The sequence below is a fragment of the Orbicella franksi genome, chromosome 6 (assembly GCF_964199315.1).
Source record: "Orbicella franksi chromosome 6, jaOrbFran1.1, whole genome shotgun sequence".
NCBI lineage: Eukaryota > Metazoa > Cnidaria > Anthozoa > Scleractinia > Merulinidae > Orbicella > Orbicella franksi.
The window spans coordinates 24,622,737-24,650,728 of record NC_138150.1 but is presented as its reverse complement, the minus strand read 5'-3'; the positions used below and the strand labels follow the sequence as shown (position 1 = coordinate 24,650,728).

At 37.8% G+C, this 27,992-nt stretch overlaps 3 protein-coding genes across 7 annotated transcripts in view; 1 reads left to right on the top strand and 2 right to left on the bottom strand.

The window, feature by feature from the left end:
- The window catches only part of LOC145490676 (BUB3-interacting and GLEBS motif-containing protein ZNF207-like), an 83,968-nt gene that overhangs the window by 51,391 nt on the left and 4,585 nt on the right, over positions 1-27,992 (top strand). The window contains exons 2-3 of the mRNA XM_081469765.1: positions 25,262-25,336; positions 26,707-26,972. Coding sequence (XP_081325891.1) covers positions 25,296-25,336; positions 26,707-26,972 — 307 coding nt within the window. The 5' untranslated portion in view covers positions 25,262-25,295. The remainder of the gene's footprint in view (positions 1-25,261; positions 25,337-26,706; positions 26,973-27,992) is intronic.
- LOC145490665 (uncharacterized) lies at positions 78-19,691 on the bottom strand. Of its 2 annotated transcripts, none has more exons than XM_081469752.1 (8): positions 15,708-19,691; positions 10,639-10,687; positions 9,781-10,023; positions 6,232-7,913; positions 5,878-6,009; positions 5,466-5,597; positions 4,760-4,957; positions 78-1,837 (listed from the first exon to the last, which is right to left on the bottom strand). In XM_081469752.1, the coding sequence occupies exons 1-8, from the start codon at positions 15,753-15,755 to the stop codon at positions 1,475-1,477; spliced, it is 2,847 nt and encodes a 948-aa protein (XP_081325878.1). In that variant the 5' UTR covers positions 15,756-19,691; the 3' UTR covers positions 78-1,474. The 2 variants fall into 2 exon arrangements, with proteins under 2 accessions (XP_081325878.1, XP_081325877.1); XM_081469751.1 differs by lacking the exon at positions 15,708-19,691 and adding an exon at positions 11,020-14,341.
- On the bottom strand, positions 18,399-25,295 carry LOC145490701 (centromere protein X-like). Of its 4 annotated transcripts, XM_081469791.1 has the most exons (6): positions 25,047-25,295; positions 24,769-24,823; positions 22,856-22,909; positions 22,021-22,052; positions 21,185-21,241; positions 18,399-19,917 (listed from the first exon to the last, which is right to left on the bottom strand). In XM_081469791.1, exons 1-6 carry the CDS (start codon positions 25,068-25,070, stop codon positions 19,903-19,905), a joined length of 237 nt encoding a protein of 78 aa, XP_081325917.1. In that variant the 5' UTR covers positions 25,071-25,295; the 3' UTR covers positions 18,399-19,902. The 4 variants fall into 4 exon arrangements, with proteins under 4 accessions (XP_081325917.1, XP_081325916.1, XP_081325915.1 ...); XM_081469790.1 differs by having other exon boundaries at positions 24,769-25,295; XM_081469789.1 differs by lacking the exon at positions 18,399-19,917 and having other exon boundaries at positions 21,149-22,052.

Below are 27,992 nucleotides of genomic sequence, written 5' to 3'. Positions count from 1 at the left end.
TTTAACAATTTTGATACAATACACTACAATACAGTACAATAGAATACAGCACACGTGTTCATGCTATAGGGTTTTGTGCTGTTGTAGAAAAACACTATTCATAAATTTATAGTAACTCTGGAGTTGCTAGAGTTAATACAGCAGCCAACATGCATTTCAACTGCAAACTCTGTAGTCTCTAAAAGTTAGTACAACATTAATTTTCTCTTTTCTGCTTTGGGATATATACCTCCCACAGGGAGATACTGAATTATGGACCTAGCCAAAGATTGATAGTTAACATTGAACATTTCCTGTAAGGGAACACTTAACCAGTCCCATTATGAGACAATTTTTAAACTTGCTAACTATTACATTTATTTACTTGATAAATTTATCTTTGTTAAAAATTATATTAAAATTTTGTAAATGTACACACTTTCATTTTATGGGACTTACATGTATAGATTTGGAATATTCAGGGAATCTTTACGACATTGCTTCCACAATACATAAGATACATTGATTGTTTTAAAATCTAAAAGGAGTCAAGATAAATACCAATATATACAGTACAAAAAAGTAAAAATTGTTCAGACAAGTTCAAGGCAATTAGAGCGGTTTTCAATTGAGTGTTGTAAAATCAGAACTAAAGTAATCACTTTGACCATCACAAAGGACAGACAATCCAGTGAACCAATCAAAACTCCAAGAAAAGAGGTATTACTGATGAGAAGCGTGGAAAACAATGTGTGAGCAAGTCATGGTTTTGGTTTAACTTCTCATTGGTTGAAAAGTGGTGTGAGCTTTTTAAACCAATCACTTAGGCTGGAAATGCAAAACCAATGCGAATTAAAAGTTCTTTTGACACTCAAGTGAAAACCCCTCTGATGTCAATAGAAAAGACTACTACAAACAAGACATGTGAATAGACTAACAGCTCATTAAGTCTAGTAGCCAAATTTTTGCTTGCTCAATGGACTAGTTAGGTTCAAATTTGCTTGCCTACCAGTAGGCAATGTGATTTCTAAACAGGCTTAAATTTCTGGCAAGGGAATCCTGGATTGTACAATAATTTTTGAATGTATGCTTTAATATTGGAGAAGTTTTGCTTGCCATATTAGCATGAACATTTTAATCTTTGATCAAGCTACCGATACACATGTTCAAACCCTGCAAACTGAAAGGCCATGATGCAGTTACTGGTAGATGTCCCATGAAATTAGAGTCTGATATATTAAACACTTTAAGTGTGATGTATATATTTAAAAACTTGAAATTTTAGAAAGAAAATACAGACTCATCAGCTTTTCTTGTTGCAGAACCACCGTCAACAGTTGCTAATTTTCACAAGCCCTGTAAATGTTTGGATTCAATAATATCTAGTAAACTGTATGATGCTTCCTCTATGCACAGTCATGAATGTGGTAACACATCAAAAAGTGAACATCAAAATCAGGATAAACTACCCTGTAAGCAAACTTTGTGGGGACATTTACGAGCTTTCCAAATCCAAAGAAAACCCAAGATCACTGACGATGTCAGGTCGTTGGATGTCTCGTAAAATGCCAACAAGTCTATCTAAGCTGCATCCAGGATCTCTCTGTTCCCATATGGTAAGAATGTGCTCCATGGGTGAAAAGTTGGGGCATTTCTGCGCCTTGTCATCTAAGCTCTTTATTTCTTCCACATGAAAGCCTAGGTGTCCAGCAACATCTCGCCAGTTGTTTCGTGAGTACAAGGTAATGTCCAGTTTCGTGCAAATTTCCTTCCTCTTGGTATAATTGGGAATTACCGGTTTCCAAACCTGGTTTCCACTGGTGTGGTGATTTCCATGTTGATCACAACTACAGTTTTGCTAAAAATGAATTTCACACAAGTTCATGTCAGAAATTCAAACTGTCGGACATCAGGAATGGTGGCTGTTAATTTCCACTTTTACAGGTACTCTTTCAATGCATGAATCACCCCCATGCTTCTCAAAAATAAAATGCACTGAATGTTAACCCTTGAAATTTGACAATGATTTTGGTAAAATATCAACAAAAGATACACATCCCATAAAGTTTTGTTAAATCTGAATTAGTTAATGACTGGGTGGAAAGGGTGGCTTAAAGCGCAACTAACCCCCCCCCCCAAATTTTTTTTGCTTAAATAAATCTCCTTGTTTTTCTGATCACCACTGCAAAAAAATTATCATTCTCCCTACATGATTTTTCAAAGTTCCTAAAATTGGCCGTTTTGGCGCCCCATGGCCAAGCAATAGCCCAGAATGGGGCGAGTTGGCCTGTGACGTCATCGAAGGACTAACAAAATTTCGCTTATGAGGAGAATGTATGTGAACATGCAATAGTGCGAATCAAAATCATCACAGAATGCAAGGTAGATGTGTTGTTGGAGGGAGTAGCAGTGCAGCAAGCTCAGGAGAGAGATATCCTCTTTCTTCGATACCTCTGCATCGATGGCACTCGTCCAGAAACGAGAAAAAGATGAAAGAAGTGTGCTGACTTGTGTGAAGTCGGACCGAAACAGGGAGTCATCGAGCAGTTCTTCGATCTTGGGTTCGCCACTAGTGTAAAAACCTAGAGATTTTCATGGCCTGTATACTATACTCTAGCTTCTAGTACAAAGCTCAACATTGTCAGGGTAGATAGACATGAATTTGGGATAAGCTGAGAGCCATCTGACTATTTTATCAAAATGAGCCCCAGAGTCGCAGACCAAAACAATGGAAACTAGGTGAGATAAATATAAGGCAAATCATTCGCATCACGTTTTTTGCCCTTGAAATAGAGAGTATTGTAATCAAATAGTCAACGACACATATGTCCTACAACAAAGTGATTAAGATTAGTGAGGCTTCAAACTGCTGAACTAGCTATGTATTTTTGGATTTTATATACAACCACACGCAAGCTACATGCACGAGGTCAACAATGCGAGTTTCTTAAAGGCCCTTTCCCATACACAATTGTTTTGTTCTTTGAGGAAACAGATATATCTGTTTCAGTTACAAACTTAAGATGAACCAAGCATTGATAAGTATATATAAGCAAAGTAAAACAAACCATAAAGACTCGACTTTACGCACAGAGATTGAAGCACTGAAAGGAGAATGTGCTTGTTTTCGACCGAAATGCAACACTCAGGTTATTAGCGTACTAAAAAAGACTCTTAAGGTCATTCCTCACATTTGTATTGCGCATCCTTACTGCGCATAATTTATGGCGTCATTAGCGTGCGCTTGTGCATGCGCATATTGAAAACATGACGGATTTGCCTTGATATTGAGCTCTGTCAGTTGAAAAATGGCTCTAGCTCACCAATGAGCACGGGCACCCCAATGTTTTTCCCAGTCATTGTAATCAACTAATCATAAGCTTTGCGTGAGAAAAGACTGATTTAATTTCTATTGCTGAAAATTGAATAAATAAGAAAAATAGCAGATACACTGTGGCCTTTTCTATTTTGCAGTCGGTAACCACGTCAAGAAATTTGGTTCAAATTTTTAATCAAGGATTTAGCTTTCTGTCTGAATCAAACTTAAAACGTTTATTTTTGTCCGACACATTGTATTGACTGTAGTTTAATGTGTGTTCTTATGAGTCCGGGCTCACAAAGATGTTACAATTACTGGGAATGCGTTCTTATGATGAGCATTAAATAATGCCAAAATGGGGCATTTTCAATGCCTCACTGCTCCTTAATGAGCATGGGCACCCACCTTTTTTATTTCAAAATTGAAGTTATCATATGGCAAATATTCAGTGGACAAAGTTTGAACAAAAATCTATTGTAACTTTTATTTCAGAGGAATTACCTTAAAACAAAAGAACAGTGAAGGAGAAATGCATTCATTTATACCATACTGAACCTTTTGTCAAGATCTTCTCGAACGATTTTTAATTACTAGAATGAAATAGGCAAATTTGGGTAACTCATAATGTTTATGTTCACACAACTAATTCAGTACTTGACTTTGTATACATATGGTCAGTCGGCAATAACGAAGCGAACAGACGAATTTTTCCGTGAATATACTCATGTTCATTGACATTTTTATAACTCCTCAATAGTTGTAAGTTAACTCTTCATCCATGGTTTTAACCTTTATAAGCCAAAAGGGCCTGCAAATTGTCGATCGTGACTGATAGTGTGGTGGGCTCGACTTGTGACTCGCACTTCAAAATCGAAAAAATATATATAGATCGTAGCCATGCTAATCGTGGCTAGACTCCGAATTGTATTGCTAGATGATACAGTTCTTTCATTTAAAAGCTTGTCCATTTTCGATATAATATGAAGCACAAATACCCCAAATATGTTTTCACAGCGTTCGAAACTCAGTCTCTTGAGTGTTTTGAGCCATGTCCTTCAATGACATCAGAAGAGGCCCGACCCAGATCCCACCATGCTCGGTCCTGGGGTAAGAAATTACAACTTTAAATGCCTGTAGAATTGCAGGGATTTTATCAATCAAGATAATTTTTTTGCTGAAGTAATATAAAAAACTAGTAGTTTTCATTAAAGGAAAAACAAATTTGGGGGTTAGTTGCACTTTAAGGGGAGGCTGGAAGATGCTACTATATCTGACATTTTGTATTTATTTGGTCAGGAAAATTTTATTTTTATCAGGAAAAAGTCAAGAAATTTTGAAAAGTGATGTCGGTGAACCATGTTGTCAAGTCTTGTAATCAAAGTTGTTTTTAGGATTTGCATTTAGAAGATAACATTTTCTTATGTCGACATTCAAGTATAGTGATGATCAAAGATGACTTACCTTCATTTCAAAGTCTTCAGTGATGCCAAGATAGACTCTCTTGTTTACAGGACACTTTTCACCAACAGGAAGATCTTTGGGTTCTACGCAGACATTCCCCACAAACTGGTCTGCGTCACTTCCCATGTGTGCCAAGTGGAACTCAATAACAAACCAAAAACCATGCACAAGATTCTCAATGATGTTGTAACCAACCTCCTGTTGACATGAATGCAGAAAAAATGATCAGTTCTATTTACAGTCAACTCTCTGGCACAGCTTAAGCGTACATTAACAGAAATGTTCAGGTTTGTAGAAAGGATTTGAACCAAAGTTTGAGACTTGTTCCTGACATCTAAGGGGCTAGGTCACTCATCAAAACTGGCAAATCATTAATCAGAATGAGAATAAGTTATCCAAAACCTCTCATGGTTATAATTAATTTGGTTTGTCTATCAAAATTGATGAATATTATTGATGAGTTTGAGAATTTGATTTTCTACACTACATGCAAATCTATGATTTTTCAGAGACATGTTCATGCATGGCCTGTCTGTATGAGCACATCAACTGATAACCCAAATAATCACTACCTTGCTATCACCAGTGCAATCCTCAACCCTACGTCAATTTTTACTCACAGCTAAAATCCATTTTTTTTTAGTTTAAATTATGGACATTTAAGAGATTTCATCCATTATGTAAAAAGTATGAAGTCAGCTCTTACTTGGTAGTCTTCACTGGTAAGTTTAAACTGCAGGCACTGATGTTTCAGTGAGACAACAATATCTGATGAAATGCAGAAAGGGTAGGTCTGTATCAGGTGATATTTGCTGGCAATTTCACGGTCCTTCACCATCTAAACAAAAACAACAAGTTGATAATCATTTAGAAGCAAGGCAAGTGTGTTCTTACTGTCGAAATTATTACAATACAAAATAGCGAGTGCTTGCATCTTGATATCCTTGCAAGGCATCGTTATCACATTTTTTTTCCAGATTTGCAACTTAAAAGGTCAACTCAACTTGTTTACTTGCAGCCTGAAGTAATGTTTTCCTTATTGTTATTGAAAAGAACTAAGAGACTTTGGCAAAATAATGGTAAGTCAAAGAGCTGCAGATATTTGAAAGTGGCATTACCTTGAATGTGGTGTCATCTGGATCATGTTTCATTACCACAATCCGCAGGAACCACACTCGACCTGAAACAGCTTTGGAAGCAAAAACAGCAATTGTGACTTGAATGTCTTGTTGAGCAATTGATAAACCCTCCTGAAACAAAAATGAATTATTCATTACTCATAACATTTAAAAATCTGTATTTATCAAAGAAAAATGCTCCATGTAAGAGGTTACCATAATACATGAGGCAACCCAAAAACAGCGCAGTGCACCAATCCTGGCTATGCCATATAGTGAAAGCATTTTTCAGACCATACCACCAACAATGAAGGTAAAGGAATGAACTTACATGTTGAAATTTTAATTACATACCTTGGTAACCGATGCTTGTTTCTTGGGTGGGCGAGGGGGAGGTGGCCCACAGGAATCTCTTGTTTGCACAGGAAGCGCAACTGGAGGCTTCTGTGCTCCTTTTGAATCTTTTGGTACCCTCCTTGGTATTCTAGGTGGTGGCGGACGAGGTTGAAGAGCTGGAGGAGGAAGTGGTGGCGGAGATGTGCTCTCTTCTGACGCTACAGCTGTTTCAAACTTCTCACTGTAATACTGCTGCACATTTTCATAAATGCCTTTCATGCTGCGACTCATGAAAACATGACTGACACAACTTGCAGCCTCCTTAGGTGCTATCCTTGGATCAGGAAGATTCATGTAAAGATAACAGCTTGGTCTGGAGCCCTCTGGTAGATTTACATAATGACAAGTGCTGTCTGAACTATCCAGTTTATCTTTAAGTTGGCTTTTTTCATCAACAGCTTGGGTGTCACCATTAGAAGGTGCTGGCATGCAATAAGTGTGAGTTAAAGCCCTACTTTTTACACTTGTAGGCTTGAAGTCAAAGGTGTCTACACCATCCTGAGTTACCGCACAGCTAATGTTATTCCTTTGATCCTGTTTGGGTGGACAGACACTTTTCCTTGCCTCGGTGTCTGCTGCCCTGTTTGCTTGTAAATCCCTGTATGTGTCAAGGCAGTTTGCAGGCCTGGAATGTGGCTGGTCAAGGCATATTGGTTGAACAAGCTCAGTTATTGCAGTCTCTGTTACAGTAAGTGACGACTCACTTTTGAAGCGCTGTCTTTTTGGACAAGATGGGGGTTGTTCAACAATCTGGAAGCTGCGTGACCTTTGAATCACCAACTCCTCTCCATGGATACTGTGATCTGAACACTTGGTATTATCCTGCAACTCATTCTTTACTTCCTCAGTACATGTACTTGCAGGTTTAAGTTTCCGTTGTGGAATGGGTGGTGGTGGGTGTTCATCTTGAATGTGATTCTCCCTGGTGCTCGATTCCTCTCCATCCTTAGTTCCATTTCTATCAGCATGCTTTTTATGAGCTGTTAACTCCAGTTGCGTTTGAACATTAAGCTCATTGTCACTATTTAAACCCTGCTCTGTGCTTGCTGACAACCTTGAATTAGTTGAACCATATTCGTCCTCACAAATGCTTCCATCAGATGAAAGTGGTGACTTTGCTTGTATATTAGAAGGTAAATGGCTCAATGAAGATAACTCCCCTAAACTAAATGATGGCTTTACCTTTGTAGGTGGAAAGATTTTAGATTTAGAAGGCAAAGGTTCAAAATGTATTTGATGTTCCCACTCACAACTTTTGCTTAGACTTGAAGCTGACATAATATTGGAATTGCCATCACATTGGTGTACTGCAGCCACTGAAATGCTATATTGAAATTGTTGATGGTCAGCTGGTGCTAGGCACCGACGCCGTTCAGTTAATTTTGAACAAATCTCATGTCCTCTTTCAGTCCTTAAAAGAAGTGTCTTCTCTTCTTGTGCTTCACTCGTCATGTTCAAAGTAACACCCCCGTGTGTCATAAGTTGTTGTGAAAGAGAATCAATTCGCCATTCTCCAAGGAGTTTGAAGTCATATTCTAGGTTTGTTGATAAACATATTCTGTCATTGCAGATATGAAGCTGGGCTTTGGTCAAAGGAGAGCTTTTGGGCGTTTCATCAAAATCCACGTCAAAAGAAACGACTGTGGGTAAAAATGGAACACAAAATTATTGGCATTGTTGTCAATGGTGGTTAAACACAATAAAATTATTGTGACAGGTGTAACTATAAAAAACGCTATATTCCACTTGCAAATTTAACAACTGGCCACAAGTTTGAATATTGATTATACAGCTAGCAGGTGTTCAACTGTAGTAAGTTTCAACTGTCACTGCAAAAAGTTTTTAACTTGCAGAATTATATTACAAGATAATTTTACACATTGGAACCCTTATAAAAACACACTTTATCGCAAAAATTAATTGCCATCGACCAATATGTCCAGTAACTGCCCAAAATGTAAGCAAATATTTTCCTGACCAGAAAACAATTTCTACTAACTATAAGAGGCCTGATGAAATGGAAAGTAGCTAATTCTTTATCAGGGCTCAAAATTTTCTGTCACATTAATTAAAAGTTCAAAAACAAAATAATTTCCCTGATATTGTTTTGCATTTGACATAAGTCAACAAAGTCTGTTAACGTATTGGATAATTTAAATATTGAGTTCTGCCGATTCTCCTGACCATCGAGCTACGTATAATTGCATTGTGTCTATAGTCAGTGGGTGGAAAGCCTTAAAGCCTTCCACCTGGAAAATGAGCAGTGTTGAGGTCGAAAGAGTTGTCAGGGAAATAAAGTTTCCAGGGTAAATGTAAAATTTTGAGGATATTCTTTTCTTATAGTTGCACATCTTTTCTCATACTTTACTAGCTTTTAATTATAATATAGATAGGACCCTGTGTGTGCTCTAATTGGTCAAAAACCCATGTTTTATCAGAGTATAAAACATAGAAAAAGTGTGTTTTATTGCTTTTTGCCACATTACCTCTGGTCAACATTTTTGTTAAAGATGGCGAAAAACATTTTCTTTGAAGAAATTTGTGATGGAGTTCTCTGTGAGTCAGCAGACAGTTTTGAAGACAAGGCATATAGCACTTCAGTGGTATTAAATTGGGTCAGTTTGTCAATCTGTGTGCTTTGTTGTTTCTACTTGTGGAGTGTACAATCTATATAATAAACCAAATGAAGAAGGCTGGGCCGTGTATTACACTGTGATAAAACACTTCAGACATTTGAGAAAACTTGAGAAAATGTAGAAACACTTATCTGTGGCTTGTGTTTTCTATATTTCCCTCCTATTCTCAAATACCTGTCGTGTTTTATCAGACTGTAATACACGGCTTAAGCTTCTTTATTAGTTAAACAAAAAGCCATTTTAAAAGAAAAAAAAACACTAGTATTATCAAATGCAAATTTGCAATAATTTGTCTTTCATTTCTGTAAAACTGTTTAAATAACTGACATTTTTCTTGAATGTTTCACACCTGAACTTAATTCAAACAGAATAATTTAAAATTTGCATTTGATCACGGTGACAAAATGACGCATGTACTAGCCTTTTATAAAATTTCCTTCAATCAGAAGATGATACTTACGGCAGTGTCCTTTGAACAAAATTCAATGTAATTTGACTTGTTTTCTCAAACAGCATTGTGATAAAAAACAGATTAATGGCCCGAAATGTCTGACTTTGTTTGTTTTGTCCTCTTCTAGAAAATTTGCCCGGCCAAGGATATCAAATAGGATGGGATTCCTTGCCTAATACTAGTCATCTGATTTTGTGCCATGTGATGTGTTTTGTCCAATGGAGGGCCCAGATGACATTTCACTGGCCAGGCCTACAAATATTCATACTACAATATTTGTTTTAGTCTACTAATTGGCATTGGATGATACAAGTAATAAGTTTAAACTTGTTTATCTCAATAAGATGATATGCTCAATATTAATCCATGGTAACAACCAAACTGTTGTACTGAACAAAAGTCTCAACACAAATACCTTACCATCACAACACTTTGCAAGAAGAACTTTGAGGTTATCAAGCTTTTCTCCACATTCAGATGAAAAAAAATGTCCTCGTATTTGGCTGCCTCCTCTCAGAGGTAGAATTCCGATAACATTCCTTTGATTTCCAAAGGAATCCAGGTGAACTATGGCATGACTGTTGGAAATTAGTTCAACAGTTTCAGGCTTCTTTGGTCTCAACAAACTGCGTTTTTTCTGGATCGGTGCAACCTTCACTAAATCTGACAACAGGAAGTGTAATGAAAGGAGAACCATTAGTCAGATGATTCTTGTTCTGATAAGTGCTAAGTAAAATATTTAGCAATTAAACACATTTTGAATAATAAAATTGAGGGTCACAAAAACTTGTGATCCAGTCTTCATATCTCTGAACCTTTTGTAATGACCCACAAAGGTGTCATTTTTGTGAGTTTCAATCTGCCACTCAGTCTGAAAATAGTGAAGTCTCAGTCCCGGTTTTCAAATAAAGGTCTCAGCATCTCAAAGCCTTCTATATAGTTTGATTTGGAACCTCAGGGAGTAGGGGATGATAATATGCAAATCACATGTTGACAACCATGCATCATGCACATTGTAAGCCAACTTCCTCAAAGTTTTCTTTTCGATTTGATTTTCGCTTTAATTGTGTCACAGACAATGCATTTAAGATGTCAAAATGACAACTGCAGCCTAAATGGTTGATCGCACAAAAGAACTGAATCTTGCCGTTCAAAATAGCAACGTACAAAAGCTTCACATAAACTTAAATTGAAAAAAAAAGCTTAAATTAAACAAAAAAAACCACACATCAGCTTAATGTTATGCATGTTAAACCAGGGTACAGACAAAACACTCACATTTTCCGTTGCATCCACTCCTTTTAATGCTAACACTTCTTCGTTCCCACTGTTATCGGAGAAGGAAAAAAACAACAGTCATTCATTTGTCGTGCGGTAAAGTAGACGCCAAAGTTGAAAGAAGTAAACTAAGCAAGATGGCCGACCGACGAATCAAACAGCATCATGACACTACGATTCGATATTGTCTGAAATTTTCATTCTTCAGTCTGCTCGAAAGTTAGTCCAAGTATAGATCCCTGGTTCTATAATGTTTTCGAAATTGCACAAATAAGAGACTTAAGTTATACAGAACGCTGTTATGCTATTTTGATGCGCTGGGACGCGAATGCGCCGAAGTATAAATTAGCTTTTAAAGACGAACCATTAACATTAGCATACCTTATGTTTCCTTTTCCCGCGATTACTATGATAAAGAACGTGTTCACAAACAAAGGGTTCCTTGAACGTGGACATGGCCACAGAATCTCTCTGCAAACCGGCGAATCCAGCGCCCAAAATAAAGCAGGCTACCTTTCTGGGACCTTATATAGAAAGAGAAGGAAGTAGAACAGTTTGACGTCACGGAAACGTGACGTTTACGTACGTGGGTGGGGGACTCCCCAGCCTTCGAAATCTTCTGTAAGATCAGATGGATGGCGTCTGAGTTATTTACTGAGATTTCATCGATATTGCTTGCTGTTTTAGAAGAAACGATGCCATGCTGAACCAAGTCTAAAGCAGTTTTTGGACAGAAGGAGAAGCATTTGCAAGAGCATTTATCAAATTGAAGCACCTGAACACGTGGATTAGGTGTGTCGAAACGGGTTTTCCCTTTTAGATGGTGAACAAAGAGATCAATGGTCCATATCCGAGCTCTGATTACGCTGTACAAAATTTCCGATAAAATTCGGTGAACCACATCACGCTAGATCTGAACGATAATACAATTTTCAGGGAATTTTAGTTTAAGGCTTGTGATTTCTACATTCATTGAGAAAGCAGCAACATTTAAGTAGGTAAGTTGAGTTGTAATGCGCATTTGAAGGAGCATATCCACATGAAATTTGCTTCAACAAATTGTACACTATTTTCATTATTTATTATATTATATGGTCTTCATTTTGTCAATTGTCGAACGAAAGAAAGCGAATCAATTTTATGAGCAAATCGAGAATTTGGCCGCAGAATTTCATAAATATCGAGAAATTCAATTTACTTTGTTGACATTCTTTACTTTGGGCATGGTCAAATGAGAGCCGACTTAGGAAGAGTAAAGTTTAATCTTGCTCTCAGAGTTAACGGAAGTCAATGTAAACGTGGAAAGTTTGCTGGAATCCGGTCAGATCGTTCCGCTGTATACGTATGGTCAGAACGTTCCACAATACGCATGGTCACACTTGGAAATTGTTAGATGTCATGAAGTGCACACGTGTGAAGTTTCGGTCGAAACTCTTGAAAGGATCAGCTTTGATTCGATAAATTCAAAATGTGTTGGGTGAACACGGTGTAAACACACCTTGAGAGGAACTGTCATAAGAGGATTTTGGAAATAAAAAATATATCGCATTTGTTTTGTGCCGGTTTAGTGGCCGCCTGTTGGCCCTGGATACGTTGCTTCCATGATCCACGCAGTGAAATTATCTAGGTCGGTGGAGCTACTTAGTGTAGCTTGAATATGTCTTAGAAATCTCTAGTCACTTAGCTTTCAACCGACTGATTGAGGACCATTGAAGGTAGAATTCTATGGGGATAGGCGGGAGAAAACAATTTATTTATATGAGACGGAAAACAGTCGATTTGGCAGTAATTGCATCCCGTTATAGTGAAATACGGCATGATTTTTTGGATACTTATCGCATCGTGACCGCGGAACCGGAAGGGGATACTACCTAAAGGTTTTGGTGGCGGCGGGAGCCCGAACCTTGAAACCTGTACTCTATTTCAGACCAAAATCTGATTTTCCATACATGTGCACCCTATTTCAGACCTGAGCTAAAAATCGATACCCCATTTTAGACCTCTAAAATTAGTACATGGCTCTAAAAATATGCACCCAGCTAACCAGAAATGGCTTCCATTTCCGCATAGTTCCGTCTGCCAATTATGATTAACATTTGAAAAGGCTTCAAATTTTTCAATGTTGACGCGGAAAAAAGAGTTCCAATGTCAAGCAAAAGTGAAAAGGATACCTTATTTCAAGCCAAAATGGTCAAAATCTATACCTTCTTTTTTGACCAAAAACCATACCCTTTAGGGCCTCACGCCCATATGAAAACAAGTCTCCATTTGGCGCGAAAATATGCTTGGATAGTTGTCCGCGGACATTATCCGTTCCAAGAAGCGAACAGTCTTCCGAGCACGTAGCTCGAGGAAAACTGTGAGCTTTGAGGAAAGGATAATGTCCAAGGAAAAATATCTGAACATATTTCCGCGCCAAATGGAGACTATGGTGTTTATTATCCTTCAAATATTTTTCGCAACACGCGCAGTTTTGAAAATTGCGGAATACATCGGAGTACCTCCCAGCCTGTACATCCGAGTTTACTTACATGGCACGGAAAGATACCGGGATCGTCACCCCTAATCCTTTTCGTCCATACTGCTCTTTTGCGTTCGTGTTCACAAACAAACACACGGCTGGCCGCAAAAGAAAAGACTGGCTAACAGCAGTAATTTAAAATCTGTGGGGATTTATATGTACTGGATAAAAAGAATATTTACAAGAGACAATTAGCACTGGTAAATTATGAAGTTATCTTGATTACGCTGCGACCTGACGGCGCCGGAAACACGGCACGAGGTATAGGTTATCTAACGAAGCTGACCTCTAAATAATTTAGTTTTGAGAAATCTACTTTCACTTAGCTATAGAAATAACACATTTTGGTTAAATATCCCTTCTAAAAAGACATTTGAAGCCGATGTGAAAAAGCAATCTCACAATACACACGCGCAGTCCGTGACACTGAAGATAAGCGTTTTTTTTTTTCAGTTTATCGATCAGAACACAGTGAGTAACTGTGATCAGAACGATCAACTGTTTTGAGGATCAAGGAGTAAATGTATTCATAGACCTCGACCCCTTGAAGTTCGTTGTTGTACATCCGACCTAGTTTTCGATGAATTTAACTTACCAAGCTTAATATCAAGTGCAACAATATCAACAAGTTGGAGTGACCTTGGAAGTTTAAAATAAGGTGCAGTTTCAGAGGGGGAAAAAAGTGTTTTCGTTAGCATACTTTGCATCCTCCGACTGTCGGGCTTAGCTTGCGGACCATCGACCCATTTTCAGTGCAAAAAGAAACTGCTGAGTTTATTTTTAAATATCATCCGATAGACTGCTCGATCTATTTACGTTTTGTGTTTTGTATCAACATATAGCCTGGGGGCTCAAGAGATAACGGAAGTCAAATCTGAATTTTTGCCTGATTGCATTTTAAAAATTGTTTATGCATGACAACTTGACTCGGAAATTTGAGCCATCGCTTAGAACACTATCGCATATGACAAAACTACGAATAGATCAATTTCACGTAAACAGTTAAGGAGTTAAAGGTCAGTAATTCTTCGACAGTTTCCGAGGTGGATATTTGCTGCCAGTTTCCCGAAAAAAAGAAAAAAAGAGAGAAAAGAAAAAAAAAAAGAAAAAAAAAAAAAAAGCGCGGCATTTTTATGACTTTAATCTGTCGGTGACGAAACGGCCTTCGAGTGCAACAGGATCACAGCCACTTTTTTAATGGAAAATAAGTCCTTATCATAACCTGTGTATGTCCGTCCCCTCCCCTTAAAAAAATTGGGAAGTAGGTGCTCCTCCCCGATTTTCTGGACGGGAGGGGACGGATGTTCCCTTGCTACAGGCTAGTGAGACTTGTAGTCGGTGGGTGAAATGAAAGTATGAACGCGATCTTTAAAATTGAAGTTCAATTCGTTTTCGTTTTGTGTTCTAAAAAATGCGAGCTCGTGTAATAAGTTTTCGTTTTCAAAAAAGTAAGTTATTAAAGTAAATGCACATGTGTCAGTTCAAGACCGTGGGGACTCCGGCAAGGAGTAGGTCGGAATTCAAGCAGGAGGTGGCCTCGTAACGTGATTGACATTTTATACCATCTTGCGGTTTGGAACAGGAAAAAGTAAGAAACTTCCGTCACTGCTGTGCAAAGCTGTTCAACAAAGGCCCTTGTCAGAGAAAACATAAATACATGTATACATGAAACTTTCCTTGTGGAAACCTTTTCAGGTAAGACAATGCTTGCTCGTGATGTATTCCAGTATAAAGGTCGGCGCACACGAGGGGACTAGACCCTGGGACTAGTCTTTGCAACTAGTCCCCTGAAGAGTTTACACGAACGGACTGGTCGCAAGGACTTGTCCCACGAACAGTTCACACGACGCGTTTTGAGGAACAAGTCGCCAGTTTGAGCAAAAGCAAAAGCAAAAGCAAAAGCAAAAGTGGCTAGTTCACACGATGGGACTTGTCCCCGCGACTTGTTGCAGGGCTAGTCGCAGGGACCAGTCCCCTCGTGTGTGCCGACCTAAGAGTAATCGATTGTCACAAACAAAAAAACTTGTGGCTATGAAGAACTTGTAAGTTCTAATTTACAGTGTGCTCATAAGAACAAGAAATGATTTAAAACATGTTCTGAGCCAGTCTGAGTTATAAAATGTAAATTGTAACGCCAGCCAAGTTGGGCGCCACAGCTAATCGTGCTTAGATGTGTTTTTTGTATGTTTCGTGATCATGTTCGGCCAAATCACAATAATCGTTATTAATTTCCTAACTGACTGTTGTAAAGCAGAAACTAAATAATAACACAACCGCTGGAGTGAAATTTAGTGTTCATTTAGAACGCTATAAGCTAGACTGCTGACAGCTGTTCTTTTCTCTAAGGGTCAAGCGATAATCCCTGCCTGATTTCGAGAGAAATTCAGACTTGCTAGCGGTCTCAAACAAAAAACTGGCAAAATGCGGAAAAAGGATTATTAAAATGAAGTTATATCATTTCTTATCTATTTACAGTTCACTACTACCTAGGAGGAAATGTTTTCATGATAATTATGCAGATATTGTACTAGGTATTTTCAATGATCACCTGAGCAGATTCAATCCAGCCAGAAGGAGCCTCCATTCCAACCAACATAAGAACACCAAGAGCTGGAGATCAACAGGATGCCAACACAGGAGAACCAACTTTCAAAAAGTACTCAGCACAAGCACCAGATTGTAACTAACTGAGCTCGGTAGATCATGAATACAAGTCTAAGTTGAAATGTGAGGACATCCTGTTTACATATATTGAATAGGTATGCAGCAGCTACCCGCACATTTCCTTACATGGTTGAGCCACATGCAAAGCAAAGGTAACTTGATTGACTGCATGTTCCTGTTTCTTTTAAGAAGGAAATTCACAGGGCTATTTTGAGAAATTACATGTCTCACAACTTTGTAATTGTTGTGAGTTCATATTAAATATCATCTTCACTGGTTACAGCCTTGGCATCAATGTTTATTTTTCTTTTTAGTAGTAACTGTCCAGAGATCTTGCATAACAAAAATTTTTTCGGCTAAACTCCAGAATACCCGGCCACTTATTAGCATCTCATTGAATAAGAATAGCAACTATTGTTATATACCTCGTTCTTCAAAGCCCACCGGCACATGTAAGTAAAGTGGCCGGGTATTCTGAAGTTGCTCACGCAAGTCGCCAGCTCGGCGACTAACATTAGCGTGACCTATGCGTCAGGAGCTTGAGCGGACTATCATCCGGAGCGAAAAGAAAAACGTTATGAGCATTAAGAATTCACTTTGCAAAGCTAGTTGTTGTGGGATTTTAACCAACAGAAATGGAGACTGAATAAAATGAAATGTTACACGGTAAACAAAGATCAAGGAATTGCATTCAGTTGACCTTGGGACGCGACGAAATTCGTTCCACTCGACTGAACTTTGGCAAGTGACAATTTTACCTGGAGGCGTGAGACAACGCACGCAATCCGGTCATTTGCCATCGAAAAGAAGAGGAATTGCAAAAGCTTGGAAAGCTCGACGGTGACAGGATCCACAATATATTTGAGAAACATCCAGATGTATTTGAGAAACGTATTTTGTTTCAGTGGACACGAAAATACTTGACTTTACAGCAAACTTGATAACACAAGCACGGGGGATTCTATAAATAAAAAAAACTGTGATGAAAAGCGGCTCGCAGTTGTAAATAAATTTCACTTGTGTGAACGAACCTGGGTTTATTTTTAAATTGTCAAAGATTTCATCAATAAAAAATATCCGTCTTAGTGATTGCCCTAAAACTTGTGAAAGTATTTTCGCGTTGAGTATTCGCGTTCCGCGGTTCGCATATTAAATTCAAAACGACAAACAATTTGAGCGTGAACTTTTCTGTCCATTTCAATACAGTCTTTAATTTTCAGATGAAGTTTTATATCGTTTGCTTATTCAAGCAAAAAACGAGGTTGAACATTTAAAAAAGATCATAAGTGATAAGGTACAAATAGTGTTCACTTTATGGTCTCAGCAAGAATTTGATGCCGCCTTGATAAACATTGGAAAACTTTCCGCCATTCAGCTGCGAATGAGGCTATCTATTTGTGATCAACTCACAACACTGTTGCAATAATATAGTACTTTTTCATTGTGATCAGAAGCTATTTCATTTGATCATCAATCATTCCAATAAAAGCATATTTGAATCAACATTAGGTAGTTCTTTCACTGAACGGGACTTTAATTTACTTGGTGGCTTAAGGAAAATGTTATTAATAATAGTTACATAATAATAAGATTATTATTTGTTATTAATTAATTATTAATTTATGCATATATTTTGGCGACTAAAATTTTTCACTGGCGACCAAACCTGAACAGTCAGTGGCCAAATGGCCACTAAGGAAAAAAGTTAACTTGGAGGGTTGTATTACAAGAAATGCAAATAATTTATTTTAATAAGGAATTACAGTCAAACCCATAAAGTTGCGAACCCCTAAAATGTGTCTGGAATGTTTCTTGTGTCATGACCAATCACAAGCGAGATATTCAGACCACAGAAGCCACAGAAACCACAGAAAACAGATGAGTTTCTGTCAGTCTCAGAACAAATTTGCTTTGTTTCGAAATAGACCCTCTGTTTTTGGTATACAGGAATTTAGATCATTGCTGTCCCACACCACTTGAACACAAGCAATTTTCATGTTTTTTTTTTCAATGTGAGGGGCTGAGTGCTGGTACGACTGGCAGTTGAACCACTCAAGGGCGTATGATCCAAATTAGTAGTAACAACTGATCTGCCAATGTATAATTATGATAATTTAAGAAGGGTCGTTATTTGGTAAAAATGAAAAGCAACGAGGAACATTCTGCATGAAAATGGAAGTCTTGATTTTAATTTTTTGATATGTAAATCAAGTGCAATTCATTTGCAAAGGAACAGAGAAAATTGGGGTGTTACTGTTAGTCATGACTCATTCCAACAATAGCAAACATTTGAAGTTCTCATCATCAATCTTCCCAGAGTCTTTCAGTCAACAAACCACCGGCCTAAAGGATCGTAATTGTTTGCCAAATTAACTTGAATAAATTAGTAACTTAACTAAACATGACAGCAAGGTTTATGTAACCTGTAGTAAAATTACTAGAATTTTATAGGTTTAATCATCCCTATTTATAGTAGTGTCAAATGAGCCAATGCATCTCCCTAGTAACTGTATATGTCAGTGTTAGGCTGAGCGATGCCGCCATAGTATTCACACAAGATAACGTATCACTCAAGTAGAAGTAACAACACTGATTTTATTTCTCTTGGTCAATCATATTTATATGCATAATTAACAAGGCGTGTCTTTAACGGATCTACGTAGCAAACCAAAGTGACATTCTTGGGGTATAACAGAAAAGCGATAACTAAAGTGGATTACACTGTGGTTATACAAAGAGATTAACAAAAGATAATCGTGATAACAGAGCACGTATTCTAACAGTCAGCTTGTCATTTTTTCCCCAAATTTCTCAGACCATGTCATGGATGCCTGGGGGGGGGGGGGGTACTTTAGGAATTTCTGGGTGGGGATGTGCCACTGGGACCCTGGAACCCTTAGCCTATACCAGAGCTAGTTCAGTTGAATTTTGCTAACCTATACTAGAGTAAACTCTCCAAATCCCCCCATCTATGGACACTGTTGAGGCTGATTTGTGTAAATTTAAACTTGCCGATTTGATTTTTTTATATTTTTGAGTGGCAATTTCTGGTTTCCTTACTCTAGATAAAATCTTCAACCAACCTGTCAGTTTTGTGAAAAATGATACCCTATTCTAGACCCAAACGCTCTGATTTATATACCCTATCCTAGAGTAAACTGCTTGAAAACCATACCCTTCAAAGCGGCACATACCTATATAGCCCATATATGGCAGTGCCCCCCCCCCCTAGGAATGGATGTGGCCCTTCATATGAAGGTATACATGTAGCTGCAATTAATTAGACTTTCAGTAATATATAAAAGAGGTTGTATCTTGAGACAAGTGCAAACCAAAATCTAAATTAATTTTGGAGTTTTGTGACCGATGGAAACTCATCCATTTTCAGTGGTTTCCATGATCTGGAAGATTTCAATTAATGAGATATCAATAATCTCATTACCAATTATCGTATTAAAAACAGGATAAACATTCCAGGCATATTAGTTGTTCACGGTTTGATGAGTTTGACTATATAACAATGAACGTTTATACATGTAATTGAAAATTCATGAAGAGGGTTTTAAGCATGAGAATAGCTTATTTGCATTCTCTTACCTCAGTGCAGATATGATAAAGAGGAGGTTACAACACCTCCTCAGCTCAGGAGCTATGAGACCACTAGAATGAATGAATGAATCTAGATAAAGGTACCCTGGCTAGAATGGTACCTTCTTTCTACTAGATCCCCATACGATTCATCCTTATACAACACTTGTTCTTGTTCAGTGGACTATTTCTTTACTTACTAATTTGCACTAGCTAGTTCTAAGGGACCACTTTCAGACATTTTTACAAACTATGATGAGCTACGAGGAACTAGTATCAAGTTAATTATACTTGTAAAAAAGTACTTGATAAAATCCCTGTTTTAAAAGGAATTTTTTTAGAGGGCTTTAACACCTTTGAGATATTTCCATGTTCTTCAACCTGATAATAAGATTTGACTTTGCAGTAAATGTACATCTCTTTCCTTTGTCGTTGATCAATGTAGAAATTAGTGTTCCACCTCTAGAAATTTTGTGCAGGTCTTTCAAATGTTAAAAATCCAGAAGCTGTTAAAGTAAAGAAAACACAATTAAAAACGGTTTTTGATAAGCCAAGTCTAATAAAATTAGACTAGTTATCTAGTATTTTGTATTTCAGTTTTTATCGCTTACGTTTTGTAATGCTTAGTGTTTGCTTACGTAATATTAATATCGCTTTTCAAATTCTCATGTCTTAATTGTACTCATATTATATGCAAAATTTTATTCACTAGACATCGAAACATTGTTTTTTATCTCTAGTTTTTATCCTAAAATGTGTTTCAAAACTAATCATTAAAATTAGTTTAACCCAAGATATAATATAGACAATTCAGCAATTTGTACATGTTCCACCAAGGGTTTCATTAATGTTTTAAACAGGAAGGCAATACGTTTTCACAGACAGGCAACACTTTTTGAACTGAACTACTTTATAAAAAGACCTTCTCTCTAGATGGTCAAACCAGGCAGGCAGGATCGTCTCCACACCTGGTCAATTTGCCTGGGTCTGAAACCCCAGCATCAGGACAATGTTAAATACTACAGTATTTTCTCTAGAATTTTTTGGAAAAGCTCAAATTTGCACTAGGAATTTGAGAGGAGGGCCAGAGAGATGGCAAGAATACAATTCATCTAATTAGATTTATCTCATTACAGTGGCTAAATTATGTCATACAATTAGTGCCCTGTTGCTTGTACAAATCTAAGCAACATTGATAGTGATTTTCACAACCATTTTTGAATTGTTTACCCAGGAAACCCAGATGGATGAACCGTCAGCCATCACAAACAGTCATTATCATGTGAAAATATTTTTAGTATCTTTAGAGTCCAGGGGTTTCCCCCAGGGGGGGGGGGGAACTCTGGGCTCTAAAAAAGACGGGGGTGCTCGTTGTCAGGGATGCTTGTCGTACCTTTTAGGGAGAAAAAGGTTTGGTGTCTCCTAGGGTGTTCAACCTAAAGAGGTCCATAGCAGGAGCTTTTGCTGTACCTTTTAGGATTTTGAGCCGACCTGGAAAACATCAGTGTCAGTTAAAGTGTTTAGAATTGGTACCTCCTAAAGGGGTGAAAGAAATTCTAAGGCATGCCCACAAAACAGGATCTTGGCACCTCTTATGGTGTTGTTTTCAAAATTTGCAACGAGCATCCCTGTCCTCTTTATATTAGAATCCCCCCCCCTTGGGAGTTTTCCATCATTTCTTACAAATTATTATCTAATAATCAAGACAGTAACTGTTAGTGATGAAACCACTCTTCTCTATACTTTGCTTTGTTCATTCAATCAATTCCTTACCAACTGCGGCAAAATCTTTTCCAAATGATCTGTTTCTACTGTTGGTGATGACTCAACCTACGGGTGCAAAGTATATACTTCAAATGTGACGTCCATCAACATTTTCCTATTAACTTGTTGGGTGACATAGCTGACTATGTCAAGTTTTTGATTTGACACCTGTCTCTGATCTGAAAGAACGCTATGGTTGTTTAGTTTACATTTCCTTTAATTATTAGTCATGGATGATATTCATCTACATGTATGTCACAAGAATTAAGAGGGTGATTGCCAGAGAGATTCAATTCATTAATTTTCATTTGATGTATGTTCAAATACTGTCACCTAGCACATAGAGAGCTTTTCAATAAATCAAAACCAAAACCAAAGTTATCACTCTGACTAATCACAAAGGACACAGATAATACAGTGAACCAAACAAAACTTGAAGCAAATACGTGTAGCGGAGGCCAAACGTGGGAAAACGTTAAATGTGACTGAGGCAGTCACGATTGGTAAAATTGGTTTTACTGTACTTCTGATTGGATGTCAAAGTGGCACAAGTGTTTTAATTCCTTTGTGCAGTAATGCAAAACCAAATCAAATGTGAATGATTTTCAAAACTCAAGCAAAAACTGCTCTGCTTAATGAAACAAAAGCAATTCCATTTGGGAGAATTAGAAACAGGGCATTTGGGGCTTAAATATTAATACTATACAATTTGGCATGACCTCAAGTTCCAGAGGTGTTTTAGAGTTAGTGGCTTAAAAATCTGAAGATGGCCTGTAGATGGGAACTGGAAATAAATATGTGAAAAGTATCTTATACCCTCTGCATGAGACATAAACCAAAACTACCTTAGCTTGTTGTGCTGCTCTTGCTGCCCCCTCTGAAGCAAAAACAAAGTAATTAGTGCTCTTAATGTAACTATTTTATTTATTGCTTAGATTTGTACATATAGAAGGTATATTGACATTATGGTTACCAACATGGAGAGTGTTCGACCCTGGATCAGGAAGCCTTTTATCAGAGTGAAGCCTGGTGTATTGACCCCCCTCAATCTGTTTCTTCACACATGTAGAATCATTGCTCTGTTCATACTCTCTATAAGAGAAGGGCCATGCATTGGCTAGTTTTAGTTTAGGAAGGGCCTTGTTTAAATTTGGTGAGGCAAAAACAATCTCAGCAGCCAGAGCTTTAATTTCTAGGTCTCTTTACGGAGACAGAGTGATCAATCTCGTCTTCAGAGACACAGTGTCCTAACCGTGAGCTCACTGGGCATTCAATGAAGCAATCCATGTTTAAATGCTTGCAGGAGTCATCGCATTATGATCTTGGGCAAGACGTTATACTCTCAGTCACGGTGCCTCTCTCCACACAGATGTATAAATGGGTACGGCAAATCTAATTCTGGGGGTAATGCTGTGATGGATTAGCATGTCATCGAGGGGAGAGTAGAAATACTCCTAGTCACTTAATGTAACAGAAATAGGGATAAGCTCTAGCAATTTTGATCACTTGGTGAAATGCAAACTGCTTAGATCTTACTGAGCCATCCAGAGGGAAATAACTGCTGATGGCAACCATCTCATCTAGTTAGTGTCACATTATAGTTTTAGCTGTTTCACTTAATACACAATAAAGGCAGTTTTTATCAATTAAATGTACAGATTATTTGCAGTTTACATGTACCTGCAATAAATATTCTCAAAAGTTCTGCCATGAGTTTTAGTGCATCTCCCGTGCCTGTAAAGTACAACGAAAGATGTCAGAACAACATAAATACTATAACCATGTTTATTACTTTGGGTGGGGCAAAGAAAATTTGGGAAAAAAAATTCAGATCATGTGTACTAAAGGCATCTACAGTTGAGTGTCGATCGATACCCTCACTTGACCCTTGATTGACTATAGACACACTGGTTGATACTCAGTCAACACCCCATCAACATCTTGGTCAAGAGTTGACTAATTTTTGCATATTAATGCCATTGAGTGTCGATTGATACATATGAGTTGGTTGTCACTCAGCTAACTATTGACTGAGTGTGGATCAAGTGTTAATTGAGATGTGGATTGAGTGTCGACTGACTATCGACCGACTGTCAATCAAGTGTTGATTGAGATGTTGATTGAGTGTCGACTGAGTATCAATCATGATGGTCATCGAGTGTTGAGACATGCTGTCGATCAAAGGTCAATCAAAGGTATCAATTATTGACACTTGACCAGAGGTGCCTTAAGTACACATGATCCAAATAATCAGACGAGTGAGTATATCTTACACTTAACTCAGTGGGCTATCTTAATACAGGATTGTTAAAGGAATCTGGCTGCCAGCAAAAATTATCAAAGACTTGATGATCTCAGCGTGCTATGCTGCTGGGTAATTCAACTGATTCTTTAGAAAAAGATGGCACAATCAGCCACCTACTCCAACAAAAAAGCTGCCTTCTTCTGAACTTTTAATATAATATAATAAAGTACCAAAATATGATTGCAACAAGCCAAGCCATTGGTTTAGCCAGAGTAAATGTACAACGAATAGACTTGGCTCATGAAATCAGCTGCCAATTTTTGTTCGTATGCAGCTTTTTTCCACAAGTTACCAATAGGGAAATTTCATGATTAGAAATTTATCTACCCAAAAAAAACAAAACAAAACAAAAGACTTGGGATAATATTCAAGGTGTGCAGAGCAGACAGGGCAGAACAATGATTGAGCTTGTTATGAACCTGGTTACTTTTTTTTTTCCTCAGCTGCATCCATAGGAACTACTTTCTGTTTTGGTTCTTAATACTGAAGCAATGAAAATGAATTAAGGTCATGCTTACATTCTGATACCTTAAATGATTTGGGGATTTCATAATTTTGAGTAATCATCCTGCTACTGTTACAAGGGTGTGCCCCAGGCCTAGAATATATCTGGTAGAATATAATGTAAATCTCAGTAATGTGTCAGGTGAAAGTTGGCACACAGGTTACCGATAGCTGAAAATGGGAGCTATTGTTCATCATTACCGCAGAAAGCAAGCTGGAAATGGCCATTTGACGGTGTTTGCCTCTGACAGTGTTTGAAAAAATGACATTTACTTAGTATAGGGTGGTGTGCACTGGAGGACAATATGCAACTGTACAAATTATTTCCAGTTACAGTATGCAGTGTAATACATATTTCATTTCTAATTAACCCTCTCTCAAAATGAGGTCCATTGTGCACGATTTGCATTCATTTTGCCCAAAAGCCAGTTTACCGGATGCTAGTTCACCTGGACTGACGCTCGGTTCGCCCAGACTGTTAGCTCCATGGTCAATGTGGATTAAAGAACGAGAAATAAACAGGTCTGTTTTTTTTTGTCTGTGTTACATTATGCCCACAATGTTGTCTGTTTACATGTAGCTCTGTTAGCAATAATAGCATCTTTTACGACAAATAGATTCTGTCTTTGAACTTTCAGTCTAGGTGAACAGACTGTTAGTCCGGGCAAACTGACATCTGGCAAACCGGCTATTGGGCGAAACGACTGGTAACCTTGTACAAGACCTTTTACGTGCATGGATTTCATGCAAGAGATTTTGCACAGCCAGTACTTTAAAAACTCACATTTTGTTTTTTGTTTGTCACGAAAAAACTGCTGCAACAACTTGTTTACTGTTTCCTGTGAGAAGAAGAACACAGCCATTATCCACATTCATTCAAATAAAAATAAGTTAAGCTTAGCTATTCACATTGAGTAAGTCAAAACAAATCACAAATAATGAGACAGGAAGGCACAGGTAAGTGGAATGAGTAAGGTTAGCCAGAAAGGACAATTTACTCGTGCTCTTTCAGTTAACAGCATATAAAAAAGTTTAAGATAAACGCTAAGCGATTTAACTTACCGATTTAAATGTTGGATCGTCCATCGGTTTCCTACTTTTGCCCAAAATTGCTGTAGGACTTGAACGAAATTTACTCCACTCTTCGTTTTTACCGCCAAAGGTGGGCACTGTCCCAGCGTTCCTTGCTGCCTGATATCCGGGACTTTGCGTATGACGGCCATTGAAGTCAGAGATAGAGCACGTTGTTCGTTTTGTTGGGGGTGATTTTGTAGTGTTTTTAGACCAGCTTTCCAGACTTCTTTTCGTAAAATGGGCCGCAAAAAGAAGAAGGCGACAAAGCCCTGGTGTTGGTATCCTTAACTAATTCTAATGTTATTTTACACCTGAATGTAGCATTTAGGTAACTACATAAAATCCAGTGACGAAGCAGAACGTTAACCAGGCGAACTAAACCGGCCGGCTTTGGTAAAAGCTGAGGGTTGTGAGGTTTTTATTTCCCAGTTCGCGTCTTCTGGGGCTTGTTTACGAGGAATAAATCGATCAAGGTTTGGCAAAAATCATCCAATGTGCTGAACAGTGAGAAATTGTCCGGGAAATATTTCGTTCATTCCATTCTACAGGTCTAGCGTAGTATGGAGTGTGTATGTCATCGTTCAGGTTGATTATGGATGCCTTGTTTTAATTTATCGTTTTGTTGGTTAAGTCTTAAAGTCTATGTCATATCGTTACGTAGATAAGGTTACATAGTTCAAATTGAAAACTTGTGTCATGAAAAGTTGATACCAGACCGAATGCTTATTTTAAAAAGTTTGATATTGTTCCTACTATAATCCTCTAGAGAAGAGAGGGACTGTATTTTCGCTATAAAATATGGCTCATTGGAAAGTGCTTGCTAAAAGCCTCTTTTCTTGTTCAGTGACTCTGTTTAACACAAAACTAACTCGAGCAGTGGGGGATATATATTTAACGTTTTGATAATAATTGTTGAAACATGCAAGTGATTTTTTTCCCCTTCCTTCAGGGTGTTATCCAAGACAAATGATTCCATGTTTCTTTTGAGTTCTAGTATAAATGTACAAGCATTCCATCACCAATACTGTCCTTTCATTGGACATGCTACCCACCATTTATTCTGAGTAGCCTAACAGTGTTCGGTTGTTGACTGAAATGGCAGCCACCTCTTTGCATTTTCAAAGTGTCTGTGAGTTGGCTTCAGATTATTCTCTTTTGATTTCTATGCATGATCCTCAATTAACATTTGATGGAAATCTCCAGCTGATAATCAAAGAATTATTATTGTTAAGTAGAAACATTCATTAGATCTTGGGAGAACTTGAAAAAGCAGTGAAAACAGTCATTATTTAGTCATCTTCCTATAGCATTACTTGTTCTTCAAACTTCCATAAATAATAAAAATATAAAAACTTCCCCACAAAATTTCATGTAAGCTTATCGCATTTGTAGAGCATGGTAACATGGTTCTCATACTGCAATCACTAAGGCAATGAAAACTCTTGAATTGCGTCATCTAATGATCCAGTTTTTTAATAATACCAGTTATCCTATTTACACTTTCTAAACATTATACATATGAATGATACAAATGCTAATATTTAAACATGGTGCCAGCAGTTTCTCACCATAGTACTGATTATAATGAGCATTTCAATGCTTGGGAGAGTTTCAGCTATGGTCAGTGTAGTCCTTGACCACATTGAAGGTATTGTAACCGTGACTTTGATGAGGAGAAAATATTGATCCAGCATCAAAAGGCTAAGCACTTCAAGTGTCCAATATGCCACAAGAAGTTATACACAGGCCCAGGGCTGGCCATTCACTGTATGCAAGTACACAAGGAAACCATAAGCACCATTCCAAACTCTGTGCCGAACAGGGGAGACCCAGAAATAGAGATCTATGGCATGGAAGGTATTCCTGAAAAAGACATGAAAGAACGTCAACAGAGGGGTAATAATACAGGCGATGGTGAGTGGTTGTCTGAACTATCGAAATGTGCTAGGATATATCCTAGTTATGCAATGCTTTTGAGTAGTATACCATTGAATATCCTAAGACGCCGCTAGGAAAACCAAGTGGTTTTTTGCATACGCAATATCCTGAAAACGAAGCAAAGTTTAGCGGAAAAACTACGGGACATTGCTAAACATACCTCAACAAAACTCTATGCGAAATTTGGAGCGTTTTCGACAAAGTTCACTTTTGATTAAAATACCTAACGCCCTTTTCCCGCCGAAGCTGCAAATAAACGAAGCCGGGCCTTTGTTATGATAAACAGAGCCGATCCTTTGTTATAATAACCAAGCCAAGCCTTTGTTATAAGTCGAAGTCTCGCCTCGGTTTATCATAGCAAAGGATTGGCCCACCGCGACCGCAGGGACTTTGATCTCACTTAGAAAGCAGCAAAATGTCAATTTCACGCAATGTATAAACTCAAAAATGTTAATTTCAGGTCAAAAAAGGTTTAAATGTTGATTTCACGTTAACGCGTGACGACAAGGAGGTTGATTTCACTTAGAAACCAGCAAAATGTCAATTTCATGCAACGCATAAGCTTAATGATGTTGATTTCAAAACAAAGCAAAAACCAGCGACAAAAATACAGAACCATGTTTTTCTATTACATTGAAGACCACATGCAGAAATTCAGCTAATTTGGAGCAAGAAAAAAGAAAAGCAACCAAAATCGTCACTTATCCCCTTTTATGACTAGCTTCTTCAAATGTTGTATACCATGCCATAGAAAATACAGTGGCCAACAAAATTAATGTGAGATACATGCGGTACATGATAGGAAGGTTGGATGTAATAACATCAAATACACAGTTTGGTTTTCCTGTTTTCTGATTGGCTGTATTTTCTATAGCATGGTATAAAGTAATTGTACAGTGCTCTCTCGTGGCATACCATGGAATATCCCACTTATGACTTGTATTGAAAAATGCTTTTCAAAACCTTCACCAAGAGGCGACAGATGAGACTTGCACA